General features: G+C 36.0%; 1 protein-coding gene across 4 annotated transcripts in view; it reads right to left on the reverse strand.

Annotated features, from left to right (window-relative positions):
• The window catches only part of DICER1 (dicer 1, ribonuclease III), an 80,581-nt gene that overhangs the window by 36,068 nt on the left and 23,975 nt on the right, over positions 1–20,538 (reverse strand). For all 4 annotated transcript variants that reach the window (XM_027892813.1, XM_027892811.1, XM_027892810.1 and 1 more), the window contains 16 exons: positions 20,286–20,448; positions 19,752–19,882; positions 18,876–19,010; positions 17,974–18,134; positions 16,476–16,644; positions 13,939–14,411; positions 10,246–10,378; positions 9,100–9,342; positions 8,851–9,005; positions 7,325–7,457; positions 6,798–6,873; positions 5,529–5,668; positions 3,074–3,253; positions 2,070–2,283; positions 1,835–1,988; positions 151–333 (listed from right to left, as the gene is read on the reverse strand). In XM_027892813.1, the coding sequence (XP_027748614.1) occupies positions 151–333; positions 1,835–1,988; positions 2,070–2,283; positions 3,074–3,253; positions 5,529–5,668; positions 6,798–6,873; positions 7,325–7,457; positions 8,851–9,005; positions 9,100–9,342; positions 10,246–10,378; positions 13,939–14,411; positions 16,476–16,644; positions 17,974–18,134; positions 18,876–19,010; positions 19,752–19,882; positions 20,286–20,448 (2,843 nt within the window). The remainder of the gene's footprint in view (positions 1–150; positions 334–1,834; positions 1,989–2,069; positions 2,284–3,073; positions 3,254–5,528; positions 5,669–6,797; positions 6,874–7,324; positions 7,458–8,850; positions 9,006–9,099; positions 9,343–10,245; positions 10,379–13,938; positions 14,412–16,475; positions 16,645–17,973; positions 18,135–18,875; positions 19,011–19,751; positions 19,883–20,285; positions 20,449–20,538) is intronic.

Below are 20,538 nucleotides of genomic sequence, written 5' to 3' on the forward strand. Positions count from 1 at the left end.
AGTTATAGTTGTTGTTACATAAGTTCGACAGGTCTCAAGAAAATCAGTAATTATTTTGGAAACAAGCCCTCAGCTTTATCCCATAATTTAAGGAAAAAAAGGCATTTTACTGTCAAACTACAAACATCAGACAAATAAGACTGTTGTTACCTTGAAGATGTGTGGTCCACATCCAGCAGTGGCTGGTTGAGATTGGTAAGGTCAAGATTATACTTTGTTTTATAATATTCAGCAAAAGTTTCATATTCAGGGGAAGGGAATTTACTGAGTGGAGTAAGATCAGTGTACACATCAGCTACATAGAATCGATGAGGCTGATCAAAATTTCGATACCTAAAAAAAAAAAATTTAATATTTTGGCATTACAGTAAAGCTTTTGCTAAGTTCCTCATGTTCTAATGCGGTCAGGAGTTAAATAAATAGTTCACTTGAGATTTTTGGTTGGTGGCTTTCTTTTTTGTTGAAATCATTTGTTTAGCTAACTCACATATTAAATGAGGCGTACTCTATGATAAGGACAAATAAAGCCTATCAAATAATCTGTGAAATTCCCTCTACAGATAAACATTTAAGTTAAAATGGAGGATCTACGTCTTCAATATGCAATAGAAAAATCAAGCTCTGGACAAAAGTAATGCTACAAATTATAATTTCTTAATTCCAAACACCTACCAATTAAAATTGATAATCTGGCTTTTTAATATCTAGTCTCCTAGTTGGTATTCTACATCAGGAGAGAGTTCCTCTGCATACAAAGACTGTGCTGCCTCACTTCTAAGCTGCCATTTTTAACCAAGTCACTCTCCAAATAAAGTTAAAATACAAAACTTCAAATATGTAGCAAGGTAAGTTCACAAGCCCTTTGAGGACAATGCAGTTCTGGTAACACAGAAGACTGAAATTAGAGCCAGAATGCTGCAACATCTTTACTGTAGCTACTGATGCTCATTGGAAGCTATGGTGATAAACACGCACAGGAAAATAACATAATGATGAAAAATCATGAAATCAATATTCAATAATTAGATTTGCATAGTAGGTGATTTCATACTTTGACCTGGTACATATAACATTTTAAGTTTCTATGTAAATATCTAAATAGACATCTCCAAATAAAATTTACACACTATTAATGAGCCTTTTCAGCTTCTTACCAAAGCTGGGGGAAGGGGGTGGAAAAGGAGGGGAAAAAAAAAGCCTGACACAGGTTAGGCCAAAACGAAGTACTTACATTTATCTTCTACGTATATTCAGCAAGTACTGCTGTTTACAATATACTAAGTACAACACAAACCAGTCAGTCCATAGGGAGTAATTAAGCTTCCACAGAGCCTACCAATTCTGGAGAACCTTTGCATATCCAGTACATAAAATGAATACCACTCAACATAAAGATTCTATTAACCAGTCTTTATCACTTGTAATTTTCCCATCTACCAGCAGCATACCTTCCTTTAGCAGGTCTTTGGTGTGAATAAGCAGTAACCAGAGAACAGGGCTCCCACTCAATCTTCCAAACTAAAATTGGTTTCGGTAGGCCAGCTCTCCATGAAGTCGCAATGTTTTATCAGAATACTACATAAGTTTTGTGGTGAGCTCTACTATTCCTAATAAAAAGGTAATTACTTTTGGGAGACCTAAACACTTAAATCCTACTATGTAAGATTAACTACTCATTAAAAAAAAAACAACTTTAAATGGAGACACAACCAAATACTTCCAGATTAATAGCATACAGTTCATAAAAAGCAATTCTGCTGCAGATACTAACATTCCCTTATTACAAGTGTTTGTATAAATACAACAGGTACATACCTAAATATAGAGTACTCACCGTGGAATGATAACTGCATCCTGGTAATCTTCTAACTTGAAAATAAAAGGCATTTCTTTTGTATACTGTGTACTGGGAATGCCTGTACGTGCCTCAGATTTCTCAATATCTTCCATAAACTTAAAGTCAATGTCCAAAGTGCTGGAGTCATCAACTTAAAAAGGAAAATGCACAACTCAGTTTTCCAAGCTGAGCTTTTCTGAGAAGTTGTAAATTACAAAATTTTTGTTCTTACCAACATTAAGAGGTAGAACACAATAGGCTGAATCAGCTTCTGTGGGTTTGAACTCTAGTGCAGGTTTCTCAAGACGAAGAATATGTGAAAAAATGTACTGGTGGAGTCTCGTTATCAGCTCAAGCATTTGCAGAGACAGAGTAAAACCAGATTTCTTAAGCTCAATAGATATTGTAACCTCTCCAGAGCGAGTATACACAGGAAAGTGAGGAATCTAAAGAACAACAAAACCGAAAGAAATCACAAAAGACAATCCAGAGTAGGACTCCTCTACAGAGCACTGGCTGTTTAGTTCAGATGCTGACGTAATGCTTGCCTGACCCCACATAAACTGGATCAAATTGGATCAGAACTTTGATCTGTGATGACCTTCAACTACAGATGAGATTCTGAAAGCTTAAAGAATGACTGATTTGGTTTTTTTTAAATAGTTCTCTTTGTGCTTTACAGCTCTTCTCTTTATAAAAGGTAAGTAGAAAGGGAATGTTTTCTTATGTGGACAAACAAAAATACAATTTGCAAAAATCATCTTCAATTGAGTCTCTCCAACAGCAAATGTCTATTAAAAATTTTCCAAAGCAAGAGGTGCCAATTTCAATTAACATGGCTGACTTTTTCTGCTGCTGCTGCAGACCAAGAATATCGAGGAGTTGTTACCATAGCTTTTGTACAGATGCGGTTGTGGGGTGCAGGCCATCTCTGTAGCTGATATGTCAACTCCTATCACATCTCATACAAAGAGGGAGGGACATTTTGTATTTGCCAATGCAAAATCCTAAAAAATAAATTTGTAAAACAAAAGTTTGGCCAAAATAGAACAGATAGTTCTATCCATAAATACAAAAAATGGAGATCTGACTGGACAGATACTGTTTATTTCCTTGAGGTTGCCAGACACAAGCAGCACTTGGTCATTTTCAATTCTTCAGTCTGGGAGTAGGGAGCAAGGTTGTAAAGCAACAGGTGGTAAGCAATGTACTATAAGGAAAGGAGATATTCCTTACTTGAGGTATAGGTTTGGCTGTCAATATGCCAAAACATCTTGTTGTATCCTCAGGAGGATATAGTTTTCGTCTCCTGAAGTTGAGCTCATCAGGTAGAGGAGTTGTTAACACCATTCCTATTACATACAGGTAACAGGGCTGATCAGGTTTGGGATAACTATCCCTCAAGCACTCTGGAATCTAAAAATCAAAACAAGAAAAAACATTAACATGATAAAAAAATCAGAAAAGTTCACCTAAATACTACTCTTGGAACAAGGTGTCACATGTTTATTTGGAAAGGCATTGATAAAAATAAGGAACAAAAAAAAAATTAATCTGGGCTCAAGTAGTGGTTTTTTCTTAAGCAAAAGTGTTTGGTCAGCAGTCTGGTACGGTAGCCCCAAAATCTGTCCAAATACTTGCATCAAGGGAACACGATGCTCCCAGGTCTTCCTATTAGCCAAGAGGCAACTTCTACTATATCCCCAATCCCATAACTGTAAAACACAGGCAGCACTTAAATAAATAAATACCATAAATACAACTGAAGTGTTGATGCCAATGTCTGTATTTAACCAGTAACTTTGGAGCACACTATGTCCAAGCTCTTTTGAGCTTGACAGCGGGGGGGGGGGGGGGGGGGGGAGGAAAAAAAAGAAATCTACATCCCAGTAATTCAATTTTCACATAAAGTTTCATTGCAGCTTCATTAACACAGATTCTCTTTCCAGCAGAACTGAAAAGTATCAAAAATGTTTTTCATGCACTTGGGACAAACAAATAAAATTCAGTGGACTGCCCCTTTGCCCAGGCACTACATTATATGAGTTCTCATAACAATTCTAGCTTGCAGATGTGAACACTCACAACAGCCAAAAGCACTTTTAACTCTGCTGTTTGTATTTGTCACAGACATTAAGAAACCATGCTTAATGTTTGGTAGGAGTTCATTACTTTTCAGGTCTCAAAAGCGATCCTCCTGTTCATCTAAAACTAAATTGCAATTCATGTAGTCCCAGATTTTAAAGTTACACTGCAGTAAAACTATGGCCTTGACTTAATGGAAAATTACTCATAAGTTTAATAACTACATTAAGCCCAAGAGGATCTTGCAGACCTTAAACATTTGCCAAACCTTCTTTTCCAGATGTGAAAAGTTGGGACAAAAGCAAGGAAAAGTATTCTTAGCTTCCTTATTAAAAAAAAAAAAACAAAAAAACAAACTGAGGAAGAATGTTGCATCACTAGACAAATCAACTCCTCTGAATGAGATAGAATAATCTTGCATTTTATGAGTCACCCCTAATCCAACAATCACTAGTGAGGCAAGAGGACAGAGAAAGAGAAAAGTTCTTGTAACAAGCTACCAAGAAACACTGTGCAAAGATGCAAAGTGTTTGTGAAGTCTTGAAAGAAAAAGGCTTTCTCACGTGTCATTCCCTCTGTGATGCCATGATATCCTTCACAAAACTTTCCTAATAACTGATTACTGGAACTATTAATAAAATTGGGGCACGAGGAGGACGGTAAGAATGGAATTACTGAAGGGCTTTCACCATAACTGAGGCTGCACATGAAGGTACAACACAGCACTATAGCCCGCTAATGTGGGTGTCCATGCTGACATTCCCCCATATGACAAAGACTATCAGTTTCTCTGTGAAATGCAGATTATTAGATTCTGAACGAGGTACTTGTCCTATTCGAAGGACCTTAGACAGAACCAGTTAACAATGGCAGGGGAAGAAGGAAGGTTCCAGAGTAGTTGCAAAATACTCTGACAAAGCTTCTTTCCTCTGTTTTCCCTTAAAGCATTTTAAATTTCCATACACATAATATTTAAGAAATCCTATTCTACAAGCTGATGTGGTTGAAGCCTCTCAGAACTGTGGATAAGTTACTTAATGCAGCACTGTAGGATACCTTTTAGCATATTAAGTATAATATTTAGAACTACTTGAAAAATGAAAGAATAGTAAAAGTATACTTATTTGATATTCTAAGGTTTAAACCAGAAGTCATGAAATTCTGTGTTCAACCAGTAAACTTCCCAAATTAAACTATGCATCTTAAAAACCCCCACCTATTTCTTTTTTTAGCCCTGTGCATCTCCTTGTCTAGAAAGCCAGCAATTCCTCCTTTGCTCTAGTGCACTTACCAGAGAGGATAAACATCTTACAGATTATTAATGCAGGACAATTTTCCTCACAGTTATTTTCGTACCAGGCAAATAGTCAACGAGCCTTACAGAACATGTATGTTCCTTGAACTTACAGGCATGTTTCCAAAACATATGGTACCATAAAGTCAGGTAACAGTGCAATTTTCCACAGAATTAAAACTGCAAAACATTTTCAATATAAACGCAAGATATGTTGTAAAATATACTTATAAGATTAAGAGTTAGCAACTCTGTCTCATCAGTACATAAGGCATTTGATCAGAGGTGTGGACAGCAGTGAGTGATACTAACAGCTTTAGGATAGCACTGTCTTCGTTTTGTAGAGCCTGGCCTTCCTGGAACACTGGTTTCTTCTTCATCATGTAAATCAAGTTCCTCCTCATATTTAACCGTTTCTTTACCAACTGGCATCAAATGATCATCCAGTTCACCTGATTATTATGAAGGAGTGGAAAGAAATAGCATCATGAACAATCAAATCTTGGTTCCTTAACATCCTACACAGTAGATGAGACTGCTTGTGAAAACACCTCACAGAAGTTTTTAAAATACATGGACCCCTGCAAAACTCCAAAAGCAGAACTTTGGGGAAAGAGTGATAAGACTGAATTTTGGGCAAAAATATTCATTTACAGTAAAACCCATTGAAATTACAGAATTGAATACTATAATGAAAATATCAAAGACCAATGAATTCTTTTTGGTCATAAAAAGCAATCCTTGACTGAAATACTAATTTAAAAATCACTCATATGGAGTGATGCCAAGAAAGAGGGAACAGTTATATTTCTCTATCATTCTAAAAAGTGAATTACTACTGCTGAATATGCACTCTCAAAACTGAGTTGAGCTATTAGGGTGTTATTCTTCGATACATTTATTTGTATACATTCAGTGATCAAAGGGTTTAATTCAGGAAAAAAATACAAACACCAGACCTACAAATTTTTTAACTTAAAAGATACATGAGTACTTCAGTTCTTCATCAAAAAGCCCATAACATGTAATTCTCTTAATGTTACTCAATGAAGAACATGCTTTATTATACTTAATAGAGACAAGAGAGCTGAAGTAGTCCCTCAATGCACTTTTTTTGAAACGTGACTTATGATTCAGTAGAGAAAAACAATAAATTTAGGATTGTGTATTATCTTAATTTTTCACAATTCACTTTAAAAGGCAAGTTATCTTTTGGTTGCAGGATGTAGTTTCTGACCTATAATCAGTATCTTACAGAGAACAAGACTCTTTTCCCCTTTAATAAGTATTTTCAACAGCAAAATCTGAGTCTCCTGTACTAATGTTGCTTTTGCTGTTTAAGACTAAATAAGTTATATAACAAGACTTCCCTGGAGAATTTAACTTTAGCTTATAAAGTCTAAGTTAAATTGATAAGTATCATACCACAAAACAAGGCAAGTGAAAGAAAGCTACAATAGATGGCTACAGCCGAAATGCATGTATATACACCATACATCATCATTTACATCCTCCATACCATATGCAATTTCTCAACTATAAATTATACTTTACCAAAAAAGTTGCTTTTTCAGTTCTTACCAATTTTGTGCAGTTTTTCACAGCAAATAAGAGCTACAACTCTCTCAGCCAGTCTTGCACAACTCATTGGAGGACCCTATAAGCATTTAAATACTTTATCAAAACTTTGGTTAATTAGCATTTTACTTACCATACTTGTTTAATTAGTTTCACACAAGCATATTAGGTAAGCAAAGTTTTTTTAAAAAATACATCGGTGACAGTTTTTTGAAGATATTCAGGCTTATGTTGTTTTTCCACAAAAACCAAAATTACAAGAACTCAACATACTATTGATCAAAGACAATACAGGACAAATGTGTGAAGCAATAAGATCCTGGAAAAATATCTAAATATTTTTGCCTTTGGCATTAACAGTAACTGATGGAAAATGGATTATGATAGAAATAAACACTGATCTAAATACACTTACAGAGTACAATACAAAAAAAATTATTTTCATTAACAACTATGATACTGATTCTAGAAATAGCACAGACCAGTTCTTATTTGCTTATTTCCATGCTTTTTCTTCCCCAAATACCTACAACAATTGAAGCTCGAAGAGGTGAGTTGATTGGCAGGTAGAGAGTAGAGTAAAACGTATGGTCAGGTAGTTCCCGGGTTTTACACTTGGGAGCTAGGTGTGTAAATGGATCACTTGGTAATCTAGCGCAGTACCTAAGTTGACAAAACATTTTACAGATCATCAAAACCTGTGAATTGAAGTCTAAACACATTTCAGTGGAACCTTGCTCTACTGGTGTAGATTCTACAGATGATGATTTCAGGTCATACTGGCCACTGCAAAGGTACACTGCTGACAAATACCCAACTAACTACTGAGAAGACAACCTCCAAGTCCTTTACTATACACCAGGTCTCCAGCAAGGTCATTCCAAGATTGTAACGATGCACAAGTGTATCTCATCTGAGGTCCCAGGATTTGCATTATGTTTCCTGATTTTTCTATTGCCTTATTCCTCCTATTTGTCATTGTTTCCCCTCTGAATGGTAGCCTTTCCTCCCTTGTACTCACTTCCCTCTCTCCCAGCTTAGTATCAAATGCAAACATGCTGATGTTAAACCATGCTGAACCTCTTAACAGCGGAGGAGCAATGCCATGTACAACCAGCTGCCAGACAGCCTTTGAACCATCTACTGCCTACCATTCACCCTTCAAATCTGACTGCTGACAGGTTTTGTTTACCAGACAGTCAATCAAAATGGTCTGCATCTCAAGAATTTAGCTACTACGGTACTTTGGCAATTGCACCAAAATATTTACTTCAGTAAATGACACTCACTGCTTCTCATAGAGTCAATCACTTCATCACACTGGAGATAAGGTCTGGTTGGTCAAAAACTGCCCTCAGTAAAGCTTGGTTGGTTTCTGCCAACCCACTTTTCTTTATGTGCCTAGAAACTACTGTGATGAGGACTTGGTCCCTATTATTCCATGACTACAGTTACACTGACCACTCCACAGCTCCCTGGATCCTCTTACTTGTCTTGTTTTGTGAAGTATTAATAACATCTACATCTTCCTGTCACTAAGAACCTCCTATAATTGCCTTGGCCTTACAAACTTGATACTTGACTAGCTCCCCTGGAAGCATACCATCCTGTCTTATGGACTTTTATTATGTTCAGCTTAATTACTGTGATTTTGTTTTTAAAGATGACAACAGACTGTTATTAAATGTGAATATTAGCATTGGAAGATGTAACTACAGTTTTAACGCTTCTTTTATTTATTTCCAAAATTAGCTTGACAAGCAAAAAACCCAATCTTACTACCCATTTTGAAACTATGCTTTCAGGGAAGCTTTTAATTAAATAGGAATCATTATCACTACAGTTACTATCAGTGCTAGAATCTCTGGTAGGATAAAGATAAAAATAGCAAATAATGCCTTCAAATTGTTGTGACCACTTTCTCTAGGAGAGCAGATCCTGTCAAGATGCCTAAGAGGAAATGTGTAAAACGCTCCAGCCTATGCTTCCATGTTGCGAGACAGACTAAGAAACCTTTTATTCAAAGACATGAAGTAGAAATTAAATATGCCCTTACCTATTTATGTGTCCAATAGCAGTGTTAATAGTAACTCTTGGACTGTTCTCATCTGGCCTCAATACGTAGGGTGGAAATACATCGTCATCATCAACAATGGGTTCAGTTTCAGTTTCATTGGTATCAACAGATTTTGAGCATTTGTTTCTGAGGATCTTAACATTTCAAGAACAGAACGTGAGAAATTCTTCCCTTAAAAAATACTATGAAACATTTAACAAGACTAGGCCCATTCATCTGCCCTCATACCTTCTCAATGGCTTTGTATGTCTTAAGATCTTCTTCAAAACTTTTGATTTTGTCCGTATCTGCTAACATAATGTAATTGGAAATTGGTGCTCTAGCTCTTCCTTTTGACTGTACGTAGGAACGGTACTCCGTAGGCAAATCAAAACGCACCACCAAGTTGCATTTTGGTATGTCAACACCCTCTTCTACAATACTGGTGGCAATAAGTAGATTGGTCTCATGTGCTCGAAATTTTCTAAGAACCTGCAAAAATCAAGAAAATAAACTTGAGAAATTAGTTCAAGATCTGTTTCCATCATAAGATTGAGCAAAAGGCAGTAAGAACAAGGTGAGTTGGTCAGACACTCCGAAAATATGTCTAAATACACAAATGCAAAACTATTACGAAAAAATCTTTTCAGAAATACAACAAGACTATTTACCAGATTTCTAGGAATCAAATCTGATATGTGGAATCATATGAGTCTAAGAAGCTAATATAGCCACTAGCAATGGAGAGGATCCCCCTTCTATTTATTCACAATTTTTCAGTTGTGGTATAAAAGGAAAAAAAAAAAAAAAAGGTGCTTTCAGGACAGTATCTTTTCCCAAAGATTTTGAGGCTGAAATATCTTCGGGGATAGAGTATATTCTAGAGCTGGCACTTCTGATATTTATACTATATATGAAATAATACTAAGGAGGACAATCTAGCTGGGGTGAGCTTTAACTCATTTAAAAATCATGGGGGTTTTAATATTTATATCATTTAATGATTTACCAAATTCACTTTTATTGTAGAAATAATAGAATCAGCTCAACTACTGCAATATGTCTGCAACACTGATTTTCTTTACAGTGTTACTACATTACCACTAACACAAATGCAGAAAAATTAGATCTGACTAGACATAAACACGATTTTACTTGAAGCTTTAATTTCTGTTTGTGTAACATGACATACCAACGTCTCTAAACATGTTATTTTTTTTATGAACAACATCTGTATCTCCAGGAAGTGTGCATATTTGTTAAAGCAAAGGTATTCCCTGAACTTGTAATGATTTTGCCCCAGACTCTGCCTGTTGGTTTTTTTTGTTTTTAAAGACACACACAAAAAAAGGTTCTGAAGGTACTGTTAATTTAAATTTTTTTTCTTGAAGTTACCTCTTCCTGTTTTCTAAATTCTACTTCCATCTGCTTGTTACGAGGCTGGTTCTTGCCAATGCCATGTCCAGTTATAAAATTGCTACTGATGTAAGCCAGTTCCGGATCTTGCTTGCCAGCTTCTTTTATCAACCTAAAAATATTACACGTGTTTTTTTACAAGTCACACAACCCAGAAAATGGAAGAAAATCTTTAGTTTGTAAGACCTATATTAAAAGAAAAAGTGGAAGCATAAGAATTAAGCCACACTAAAACAAACTTCCTGCAGTCTTCTTGAAAAGCTCTGTAAGGTTAACACGTGACAGACTGCATATCCATACGGCATGAGTGTCCCTGCTTCACACACATTTCAGACCTATCACAGTAAAACCAGGTATTTTTAAACCAATCTATTATTCCAAGGTTCCCTGTTGCTAAAGCACCCTACTTACAATTGCTTTTGTTTATCTCTTTTTCTGTTAATGATGCTTGATTTTAGAAGACAGACCTGTAACTGCTCCCTCCATAAAGTACGTTTTCTCAATATATTAAATTTTAGATTAAAACATAATATTGCAATTCTACTTAATATTAGAAGTATACTGTTCAAGTATACTTGTGGCAAAACACTGACCTGTTTTTCTAAAGAGCAGTGCTCAGCCTACCCAGTGAGAAGTTCACTACTTGTAAAATTAACCCAAATAGAAGACTTAATTCAATTTTTTAAAAGGAATACTGAACAGGGATGTGAGGAGCACCCATGCTCTCAATTTATTTCCCCTTATTCTTTAGGTTACAGAAGCAGCAAAGGCTGCCTTCCACAGTGTTCTGATATCAACGACAAGGTAGAAGATTGTTTAGATGAATAATGCAATAAATCTAGAACGAGATATTTACGGATTTAAAACCACAATTACCATGAGCCATCAAACTAAGTACACTATAGCAACTTCAGTTGATCAGTTTTCAGGATGGACGGAATCTGGGACTTCTCAACTGTAACAAGCTTTTGAGCAGCAGATCCAAATAAAAGTATAAAAAACTTAGATCCCTTGCATGTCTCACTATAGCCATCCCAGTACTGCTTTGCTCAACAGCACATGCACTGTGTCCATTATCAAGTGCTCCTCACAGCCAAAGAACAGCTTGCCTCTGTATACCCCCCCTCAACAGCAATTCCAACCTTTCCCAGATAAATCCCTAGCAGTTCTGCCTCACATATAAGTAGATGGGTGCTGTGCCAGCCCCCAGCTACATGCCTACCATCTGCCCAGCAAGCTGCTGCCAAATCAGATGGAAAATGGCAAAGTTCTCCCTGCTCCTTCTACCCTTGAAAAACTACTGGTCTTGCCCCCTTTCCTGGTCCGTGTTTCTAACAAAATCTATGGGAACATAAAACACCTTGAAGACTTTCTTCCTTTGCAGGATCCTCTTGTGCTAAAATGCAAATGTGATTTGTTAGTTCAAGGCTAAACGGAGTTACATTTCTGTATGCAGTCTCTAGGCTCTTGAAACAGACATCCTAAGAAAATATGGATTAATAAGCAGTCAGAAATCCTATTTTTAAAATATTTCTTTTTTCACATAGCATTTCTGTGAGGTCATACAGATTGAGTACCTACTAAGCATCTCCAACATTCTTACTTAATTTCACTTATTATAGAAATGGACAATTAAAAACATCTGAATAAACACTTCACTGTGCACATCTTTGGAAAGTTCCTGAGAAACATTCAAGACTTCAACCTTGAGATTAAATAAGTATTTGTGGCAGGTAACAAGTGCTGTTCTTCAAATAGATACAAGAACTTCTGCTTTTCAACCTCTCCCTAAGGGAGTTGAGAGGTACTGCAATGCAAATGGAAGGAAATTGGGCATTAAAGAATGTCTTCTCTTCTGAAAAGGAGTTTGTACAAACCAGAACTCAACTGTATACACCAAATTAAACAATAAGTGAGTCATTCCATTAGTTGAGTGTAATAATAATCAAAGACCCAGAAAGTACAAACATGCCATGAATCTTGACCTTCCTCAGTCATCATGGATTTAATAAAATGGTATTCTAATCTCTAAATACTACCATAATAAATATATTTTAAGAAAAGTTTTATTTCTAACTTAGTTTCATGTAACAATCCATACTGGATTACTGGAAGCTCAAGTAGTTGTGACACTCATGACTGTCTCATTCAGGAGACAATCTTTCCCCTACATATTAAGTAGCATCAGCAGAGGCCCTTGAACTAAATCCACTGCACTCAAACGAGCCTACAGTGAGGTTCTCCAATGAAGGTTTCCAGTCTTAATTCCAACAGCTCAGGTCTGATGGTCAACCATGTATTCTGAGATCATGTACTACATGAGGCGACGGAGCATTTTGAGAGTCTGGTAGCCAGCTCTGAGAAGGGGACAAGAAGTTCCATATTTTTTTATATTTTGCAGCCAATAACCTCAACCCAAGGTGAGGTTAAAGATGGTAGAATTTGATTACCTATTTTATCTAGACACCATATTCTGTCGGGTTCAAAAGCAGTTAGAATATTGTACAGTGTATAAATCACTGTCTACAAGAATGCCCAGTGGAAAACCAGTATGTTTTAAACCATAACTTAACAGAGAAGAAAAAATTTTTCCCAGTTCTGTTCATTCCCTGCAGGGCAATGAAATACTCATTTCAGCTCAGCAAAAATGTTATCAGATTCTGTTAATATTATTTCTTCAGGAGTTATTAAAAGAATATGTTCATTTCACTGAACAACTTAGTTTGTCTCATATTTGCAGATTTATGTGAACATATCTGAAAATGCAAAAAAAAGGCCAAGAGAAAAGATGAAGCTGACAAAAAGCACATAGGCAAGTCTGCAGATCAAAGAGTATGTTATTCACTTAAACTATTGACTTGGGCAAAAATGTATCAACACAGGGGTCAGATTCAGAGGTATCCAGAATGCAATGAACACTTTGCACAGGACATTTATTACACTGTCTGAGAAACCTACTGAAAACCAAAATCAGAATAGGTGAATAAATCATGTAATTCATAGTTTGTGGCAAACAGCATTTAACAATTAAGTGTTATACATAACTAACATGGGAGCACATTCAGGAATACGAACTGATAAGGAACTAGAGTATTGCAAACTGGCAAACACTCAGGGGTCCATATTTTTCTTGCTGGAGACTGTAAGAAAGCACTTAGTGTTTGACTGAATAGGCGTTTTATAAACACCAACTTTGAAAGCAGTACTGGTAAATCTTAAGAAATATTTGTGCAAGGGTGCATTTGATTTTCTGTAGACTTGGGTCATATAATACTGTGATTTAGTAGGGTAATGATAAAATTTCCAGAAGTATTGCACTCAGTAAGCTAGAGAGGTTTCCAACATCCATGGCTAATATAAATTTAAAGACTGATAAAGACAAAATAGTATATGCCTACTTTACAGGTTCAGTACAGTATTTCACATTTTGCCTTCTAAAGGATTCAAATGACAAACTCAGGACTGAAACAATCCCTTGAGTAAAATTTTCAAAAACACGAGCTCTCCCCATCCACTCCATATGCTTCACACAGATCCAGTATGATCTCCTAAACCAACTTTATAAATAGAGTTATGAAAATACAAGACACATCATAGTCATGATATTATCCCAGCAGCTGAGTCTGCCTTTTTGCTTCAGAATGATTTTTTTCAAAAAATAAAAAGCTTTACCTATTTAGAACAACCGCTGTGTATCTTCTTTCCACAAAAATAATTCCACATAAAATATTAGTAAAGGGAGATGGGAAATTAGTCTCTGGCTTCTCTTTCTCCTCAATTTCTTCATCCTCATCATCATCTTCAGAATCACTCCAAGATACATAATTATCCTGGTTCCTATTGTTATACCATTCAACACTTTCAAACTGCTGCCGTTCATATGGTTTGTATTTGCGCAAGATTTCAAGCAGCTTTATTACTTTTGGGGTCACAAATTTCAGGTCAAGTGAGGCAGGCGAGAAGTGCTCTTCACAGAGTGCATGTATTTTCCTTAGGAAAGTGTCTGTAAACAATAAAAATTTCCTGTGCAGCTCCTCTTGTTCGTGTTTGATATACTTCTGCAGCTCTCTCACCATCATCCCAGCTACCTTATCTGCACACCAGGGTCCCAGAACAACCAACACAGCTCGACAGTCTGACAATATCTACAACAAACGAATTCAAATATCAGTTCAAAGAGTACATTCATGAACTATTCATTTAAGACTAGGGGCTTTTTTCTCTTACAACACAATCTTCGTAAGAATTATGACAATTGTTTTGCTATAAAAAATATGCAGAAGTCTGCTTTTGTTATTTAGATGACCTTGGGAACTTTGGTGTTTCTAATGGAGCAAGTTCCCCCTCCCCCTTGAATTACCATCAAACAACTTCAAACTCTGTACATTTCTAAGTCTCAAAAAAACCCCAAGCTTAGTCAATATTTTGCAGTTTTGTGGAACTGTAATTTGAAATTTACCTGAAGATAATTATACTAATAAGAAGAATACTTCTTGAGGCAGCTAAATAAACAAAGTAGAAATTCTTATACTATATATATAATATAGAACTAACAAAAACACTTAACTGGGCGTTTTTACTTTATTACTGATAGCTGGCAGGGTTTCAAAAGTATGTAACCAGAAAGTTGTACAGTGCCCTTATGGTAGCCTTAGCAAGTCTAGCCTTTCAAAGGAAAAACAAAACACAGTGGTTTGTGTGTGAGCAGAATAGGAAAAAGAAGTAACTACACCCTATTCAGAGAAAACAGAATAGGCACTTGAGTACCATCATCTTACCTGATGGCAAGTTGTTTCCTCCTGAAGAGTCAGGCTGTCAAACAAACTAGGAATTCAGTACCAGGGTACACTGATACTACTTTTAAAAAGACTCATTTGGATGTCCTATATTACAAAAGAAGAACTACAACTCAACTGTAACAGTCAGGATGATACTTCCTGCTTTAATTTCTCTTCCTTCTTCCCTTCTGAGAGGAAGTAAAAACTGGCTTTCATCTTTACATTATCCTCTGTGAAGTGTGTTAGCAGTAGGACTTAAAGGCAAAATTATCTAAACTAATTGCAACTATATATAGAGGCTGGATACTCTCCAGTGCCAAGACAAACAGCACCTCAGGCTAAAACTCTTTCTTTTTCTTAATATGGGTGCCTCCATCTTCTAGGAGAGCTACTGGATCAGAAAACAAGCACAGAGGGTTACAAGCTTTAGAAATCTATCAGCCAATCCACTCTCCTGGACTCTGCAAGTCATGGAGATTGCCTTCAGCCAGCATTCCTTATATATTTTAGCCTAGTACATTTAAAGTTTAGCACAAAAGTAATCAGGACTTCCATTTCCCATGTAGCTGTGATAGGCTGCCTTATGTACCATCTTTCCCTCTGGCTGAAATAGTATTTTATAGAGCAGCAGCAAAGTCCTTGGTTTCCAAGAATATTAAAGGAAACTGGAATACTTCAGCCTGAAGAAGAAAACATACTGTCCACCTTTCTCGTGACTCACTAGTGACTTCTCGTTCAAAGACTTACACACCTATATAGTTGCAACTCGGGAGGCAATTCCAAACCACAGAGCCCAAGTGGAGATAAAAAACATACCTGGACCCCAGGCATGTCAGGTCCCAGCTCAATACACCACACCTTCTGGATTACACTCTGCCATCTGGCATGACAACACAGGGGCAAACACAGAGAAAGTCAGGGGCAAGCTTGAGATTCAAATTCTGTCCCAGAGGTGTGGCACTAGTCCAATGTTGTTCTAAGATAAACTGCAGACATTGTACATCTATGGCTGGAATTTTTGCCTGAACTCTTCCTATCAACTCAATACAACTGAGTACAGTCCAAATACTTCCTGAGGCATTATTTTCTCTTCTATACTGAATTATTCCAAGGTCAAAGGAGATTGTGAAGATGTCAAATTCTTGATTTCAGAGATGAGGGCCCACAACATCAGGGTGCAGAATTATTTCAGTGCTTTATGTAACTCTAAATCTCAAACCAGATGAAGTTCTAATCAATGACTGACATTCAAGCCCCACTCATTTATGAAAAGACCTCCACTGTTAATGAATCCAACAATCAGAAGTATTTTTGCTCAGACAGTCTAGGATGGCTGGGTTTGAAGGTTTCAGTAAGGTAACATTAACAGCAAAGAAAAACAGTTTTAAGATTCCTATTCCCCAGGTTTCTCACATAGCTTGATATCCTTACCTGCTTAGAAATTAAGGTAGAATCTCTTTCTTTTGAATGTACAGATAGGTTGCAGTCATTTAGAAAAGCAAGTGCTTCATCCAATTCCTTTAATAATCTTCCATACAACCCACTTTTGTCAGTATATGGTCCACAGTCTACAACAATCTCACACGGCTGAGAAGTATATCTGAATGAGGGCAAAGAACAAGCTAAATAAACACAGCTTCTGAAAGTCACAGCTTTTTTACTCTCTTAAGGTTATACATCCGATACAACAGCAACATGACATGTATTCAAGAGCATTTCTTTACCCACCATGAATAATGGTTAGTAGTTACACAGCTAAATACTTTAGCAGAGAAAAACCTCCACCACACCAAATACTGAACTACTTAATTCTAAAATACTGCTCTTCCTAACACACTGCTAAAAAATAGGTTAATGTTGCTATATTAATTTCAAATATTGCAAAATTTAAGGCAAAGTAAAAAAAGCAAAATTTCATTGACCATCTTAATTTGTTTTTCCAAAGTGTACTCTTCATATGCAAAACAAAACCAATCCACATACTGTAAATATATGTTTATATATCTATGTTTACACAAGAAAAAATATTCTTGAATATCAGTGAAAAATTCTTAAAAGCTAATGGTTCACACAAGTTCAGAAAAATGCATTTAAAACAATATTTACACACACACGCACCCCTGTTCCAGAACATGAAATAACCACTCTAAAAACTCTGTCTGAAACTCAACAATACAGTACAGCTGGTACAAGAAAACATGATACATGGAAATCACTTCACCCTAATTTTCCCCTATAAAAAGTCATTACATTATCACCACCTTTATTTTACACAACATTCACAGAATTCTAGATTCTGGAACTCAGTTGCTCTGCTGCTTAAATATTTACCACTTCCCCTCATCTTCCACTGTCTTTCATCAGCTTTTAAAACCCAGGCTGCTCATTTGGGGGGGGGGGGGGGAAGAAAAGAAAAGGCAATTTCTCCACAGTAAGAATATACTGTACTGTGGATGTCACAACATTTTTCTAAATGAAAGCATTATAGCATACTCTGGACATGAGCCAGTTACACTCCAAACATAAGAGTGCATTTTACAAGTTCAGAAATGTTTAAAGTAATGTGAATTTTTAAGGTTGGTGGAGTGGTGTTGGGGTTTTTTTTGGTTGCTTTGCGTTTTGTGGGTTTTTTGGTTGGTTGGTTGGTTTTGGTGGGGTTTTTGTTTGTCTGAGGTTTTTTTCTGTTGCTTTGATGTTTTTTTGGTTTTGTTTTTTTTTAACAACTACAGAAAATCTCTGAATATCAAGGCCAATCAGCCTTTGTACTCAAAAAGCCACTGAACATTCCATCTCTGCCCTAAATAAAAGTAGCAGCATCACATACACACAAACTTTTCTAAAATTAAAAAAAAAAAAGAAATACCGCTACTGGTTTATTCCAAAATGAATATGCAAGCATCAATTTAACAGCTGTAATTATAAAACACACCTGTCTAAAACCACCAAATCAGTTGCAGTTTCAGCATTGCTCTTTAGAATTTTCTCCAGTTTCTGGATCTTCTCCTCTAACTCAGCAGGATCACATTTCCCATTTAAAATGGAAGCTGTTAATCCCAAAATTCGTGGACATGATGGATAATCCTCACAGATCTGTGAAGTAAAATCAAATTAAATTCCTTAGGACAGTTATCCTGAAAACCAACCATCAAACTAGCAAACTGCAAACTTTAGATGCTTAGGCTGGAAACAGCAGGTGTTGCAAAAGGAGCCAAACACTGAATTAATATTTTCTCTTCTACTGACTGGAAATTGAACATTCAACAGCCATCATATTTAAAGGTAAATATTTACAACGTAGAAAAAGACAAACAGCATTATACAAAATATTCTTGTGACACAATATATATCAGAATACTTCCACACCATATAAAAAGGCACATGGACTGGAAGAGAGATTTGAAAATACTTTTATTATGCCTTACATGTGGAAGCCAAATACCACATGGAGCCAAAAATATTCTGGAAAGACTCCTAGAAACATCTCTAGAAATCACTGTTTTAAAAATAATAAAAACTAGTTAGTACATACTATTCTCAAACTCAAATATTTTATCGATGAATTTAAAAAATTCCCCTAATTCGATAAATTCAGCTTCTCTGTTAATGCCAGATTTTTCTTTAATCCCCACTACAAAATACAGTAAATACATTATTTTTCTCTCTTTTAATATCACTGAAGTCTTGACTTATTGCAGTAATTTCACAGTACTAGAACATGCTAACATATGCTTCCACTAATATTTTTCCTTAAATGGCTCCCAATTCCCCAGCCTTCCCACCAACTTCTCCTTCCCAACCAAGTATTAAGACATTCAAGAAGTGGAAGCCCACCTTCATAATTTCACGGTATGGGTGATCCTGGATTGCAAGATGGCACTCATCAAACACCAGAAGATTAATATTTGACAGGGATAAATACTCATTTCTCAGAACAGTCAAAGCAACATGACATGTCATAACCAGAACCTAGATTGAATGGGAAAAAACAAGTGTCAGTACAAGAAAAGTACCAGCTGTCTTAGGTCAAGGGGAAGGAAGAAAGCCTTCTGCAAGTCTTGTTAGACAACATGAGTGAATATCAACCCCTACTCATCTACCTACATCAGTGAGGGACAAAAGAGAATAAAACATTCCCTACAGGAGAGAGTAATCTGTCTGAAGGACTTTATATATGTAGCTATAGATTATATACATTCACATGCCTAGGGAAAAACTGAATACAACAGACAATACCAGCTGCCAGACTATACAGAACAAATATCACTAAATTCTTAATAAGTTTGTGTCTCTTATGTGTCCCAACATCATGTCTCTGGAGAGAAAGATAGTTCTTCATAAGCCTTAAAAAAGCAGGAATAAAATGCCAATGTTCTTCATCCCCAGAGAACATTCAATTTTATCAGATTTTTAACCTACTATTTAACAAAATTTTAATGGCATTTAAGGTATAGTATGCCCACTCAAAATATCTTCTTTAATCATCATCATGAACTGCAAGTCCAGAAAATTGAAAAAAACAAAGGACTAAAAGACAGCTTTTACAAGTCATCTCATAACACTTCATATTTTGTTTCAAAATTAATATATAAATAATACCAATATGCTGCATTTCTTTTAGAAAAACTGAACATATAATGGGAAGAAATCACTTCTGATTCAGCCTAACCCACTGTACACTTAGCTTACAGTTTAAACTTAATACATTACCTGATGCTTAGAGAATTCCTGACTCCACTTCTCTTTTGTCCATGATTCAGTTATCTCTAAACTTGAATACTCTCCTACTTTAAGGTCTGAATGTGTCCTGACAGCAGACACTTGTTGAGCAACTTGATTTGCTTAAGAAAAAAAGATAAATCTCATTCACATAAAGGTCTTTCCATACACTTGATTTTCAAGATGTGTGTCATATAATCTAGCACCATGTTTTATAACAGGATCTTCAGCTTAGACTACTGTTAAATCAGGTGTACATGGCAACTGCCTTTATGCAAAACACATAAAGGAAACGGGTAATTAAATTGCACTTCAGATTCAATGTCTTAACTTTAAACTAGCAAACAAAACATGTAATATATATTACGTTTATATTAAAGAGATTATAAATAAAAGAAAAGGTATCACATCCTTGCTGTTGAAAACTTCACGCAAAAATTTCTCCCAGCTTTGCTATCAAACAACATCTGTTCCAGAATACTTAACGGAAATACTAGCAGTGTGTTTAGGAACTTTTCCTCTTACCGGAGTTGACCAAGAACACAGTTCTTTTTCCATTTTTGTTGAAATCTCCCCTGATCTGATAGGACAGCTCTTTAGTGAGTAGTACTGCAATAAAAGTCTTCCCTGAGCCAGTGTTTAAGCAGACTATTGTATTATGATCCAAAGCTGCTTCAAGCAGTTCAACCTAGGTTTAAAAAATAATAATGTCCTTACTTGTGGCAAGGCAGTGAAAAAGCTGACAAAAAATAACACAAGTGATAAATAAACTATAGAC

This window comes from Empidonax traillii, unplaced genomic scaffold (assembly GCF_003031625.1).
Source record: "Empidonax traillii isolate 1590-97213 ecotype Southwest subspecies unplaced genomic scaffold, ASM303162v1 scaffold370:size553598, whole genome shotgun sequence".
In the NCBI taxonomy this organism is placed as follows: Eukaryota; Metazoa; Chordata; class Aves; order Passeriformes; family Tyrannidae; genus Empidonax; species Empidonax traillii.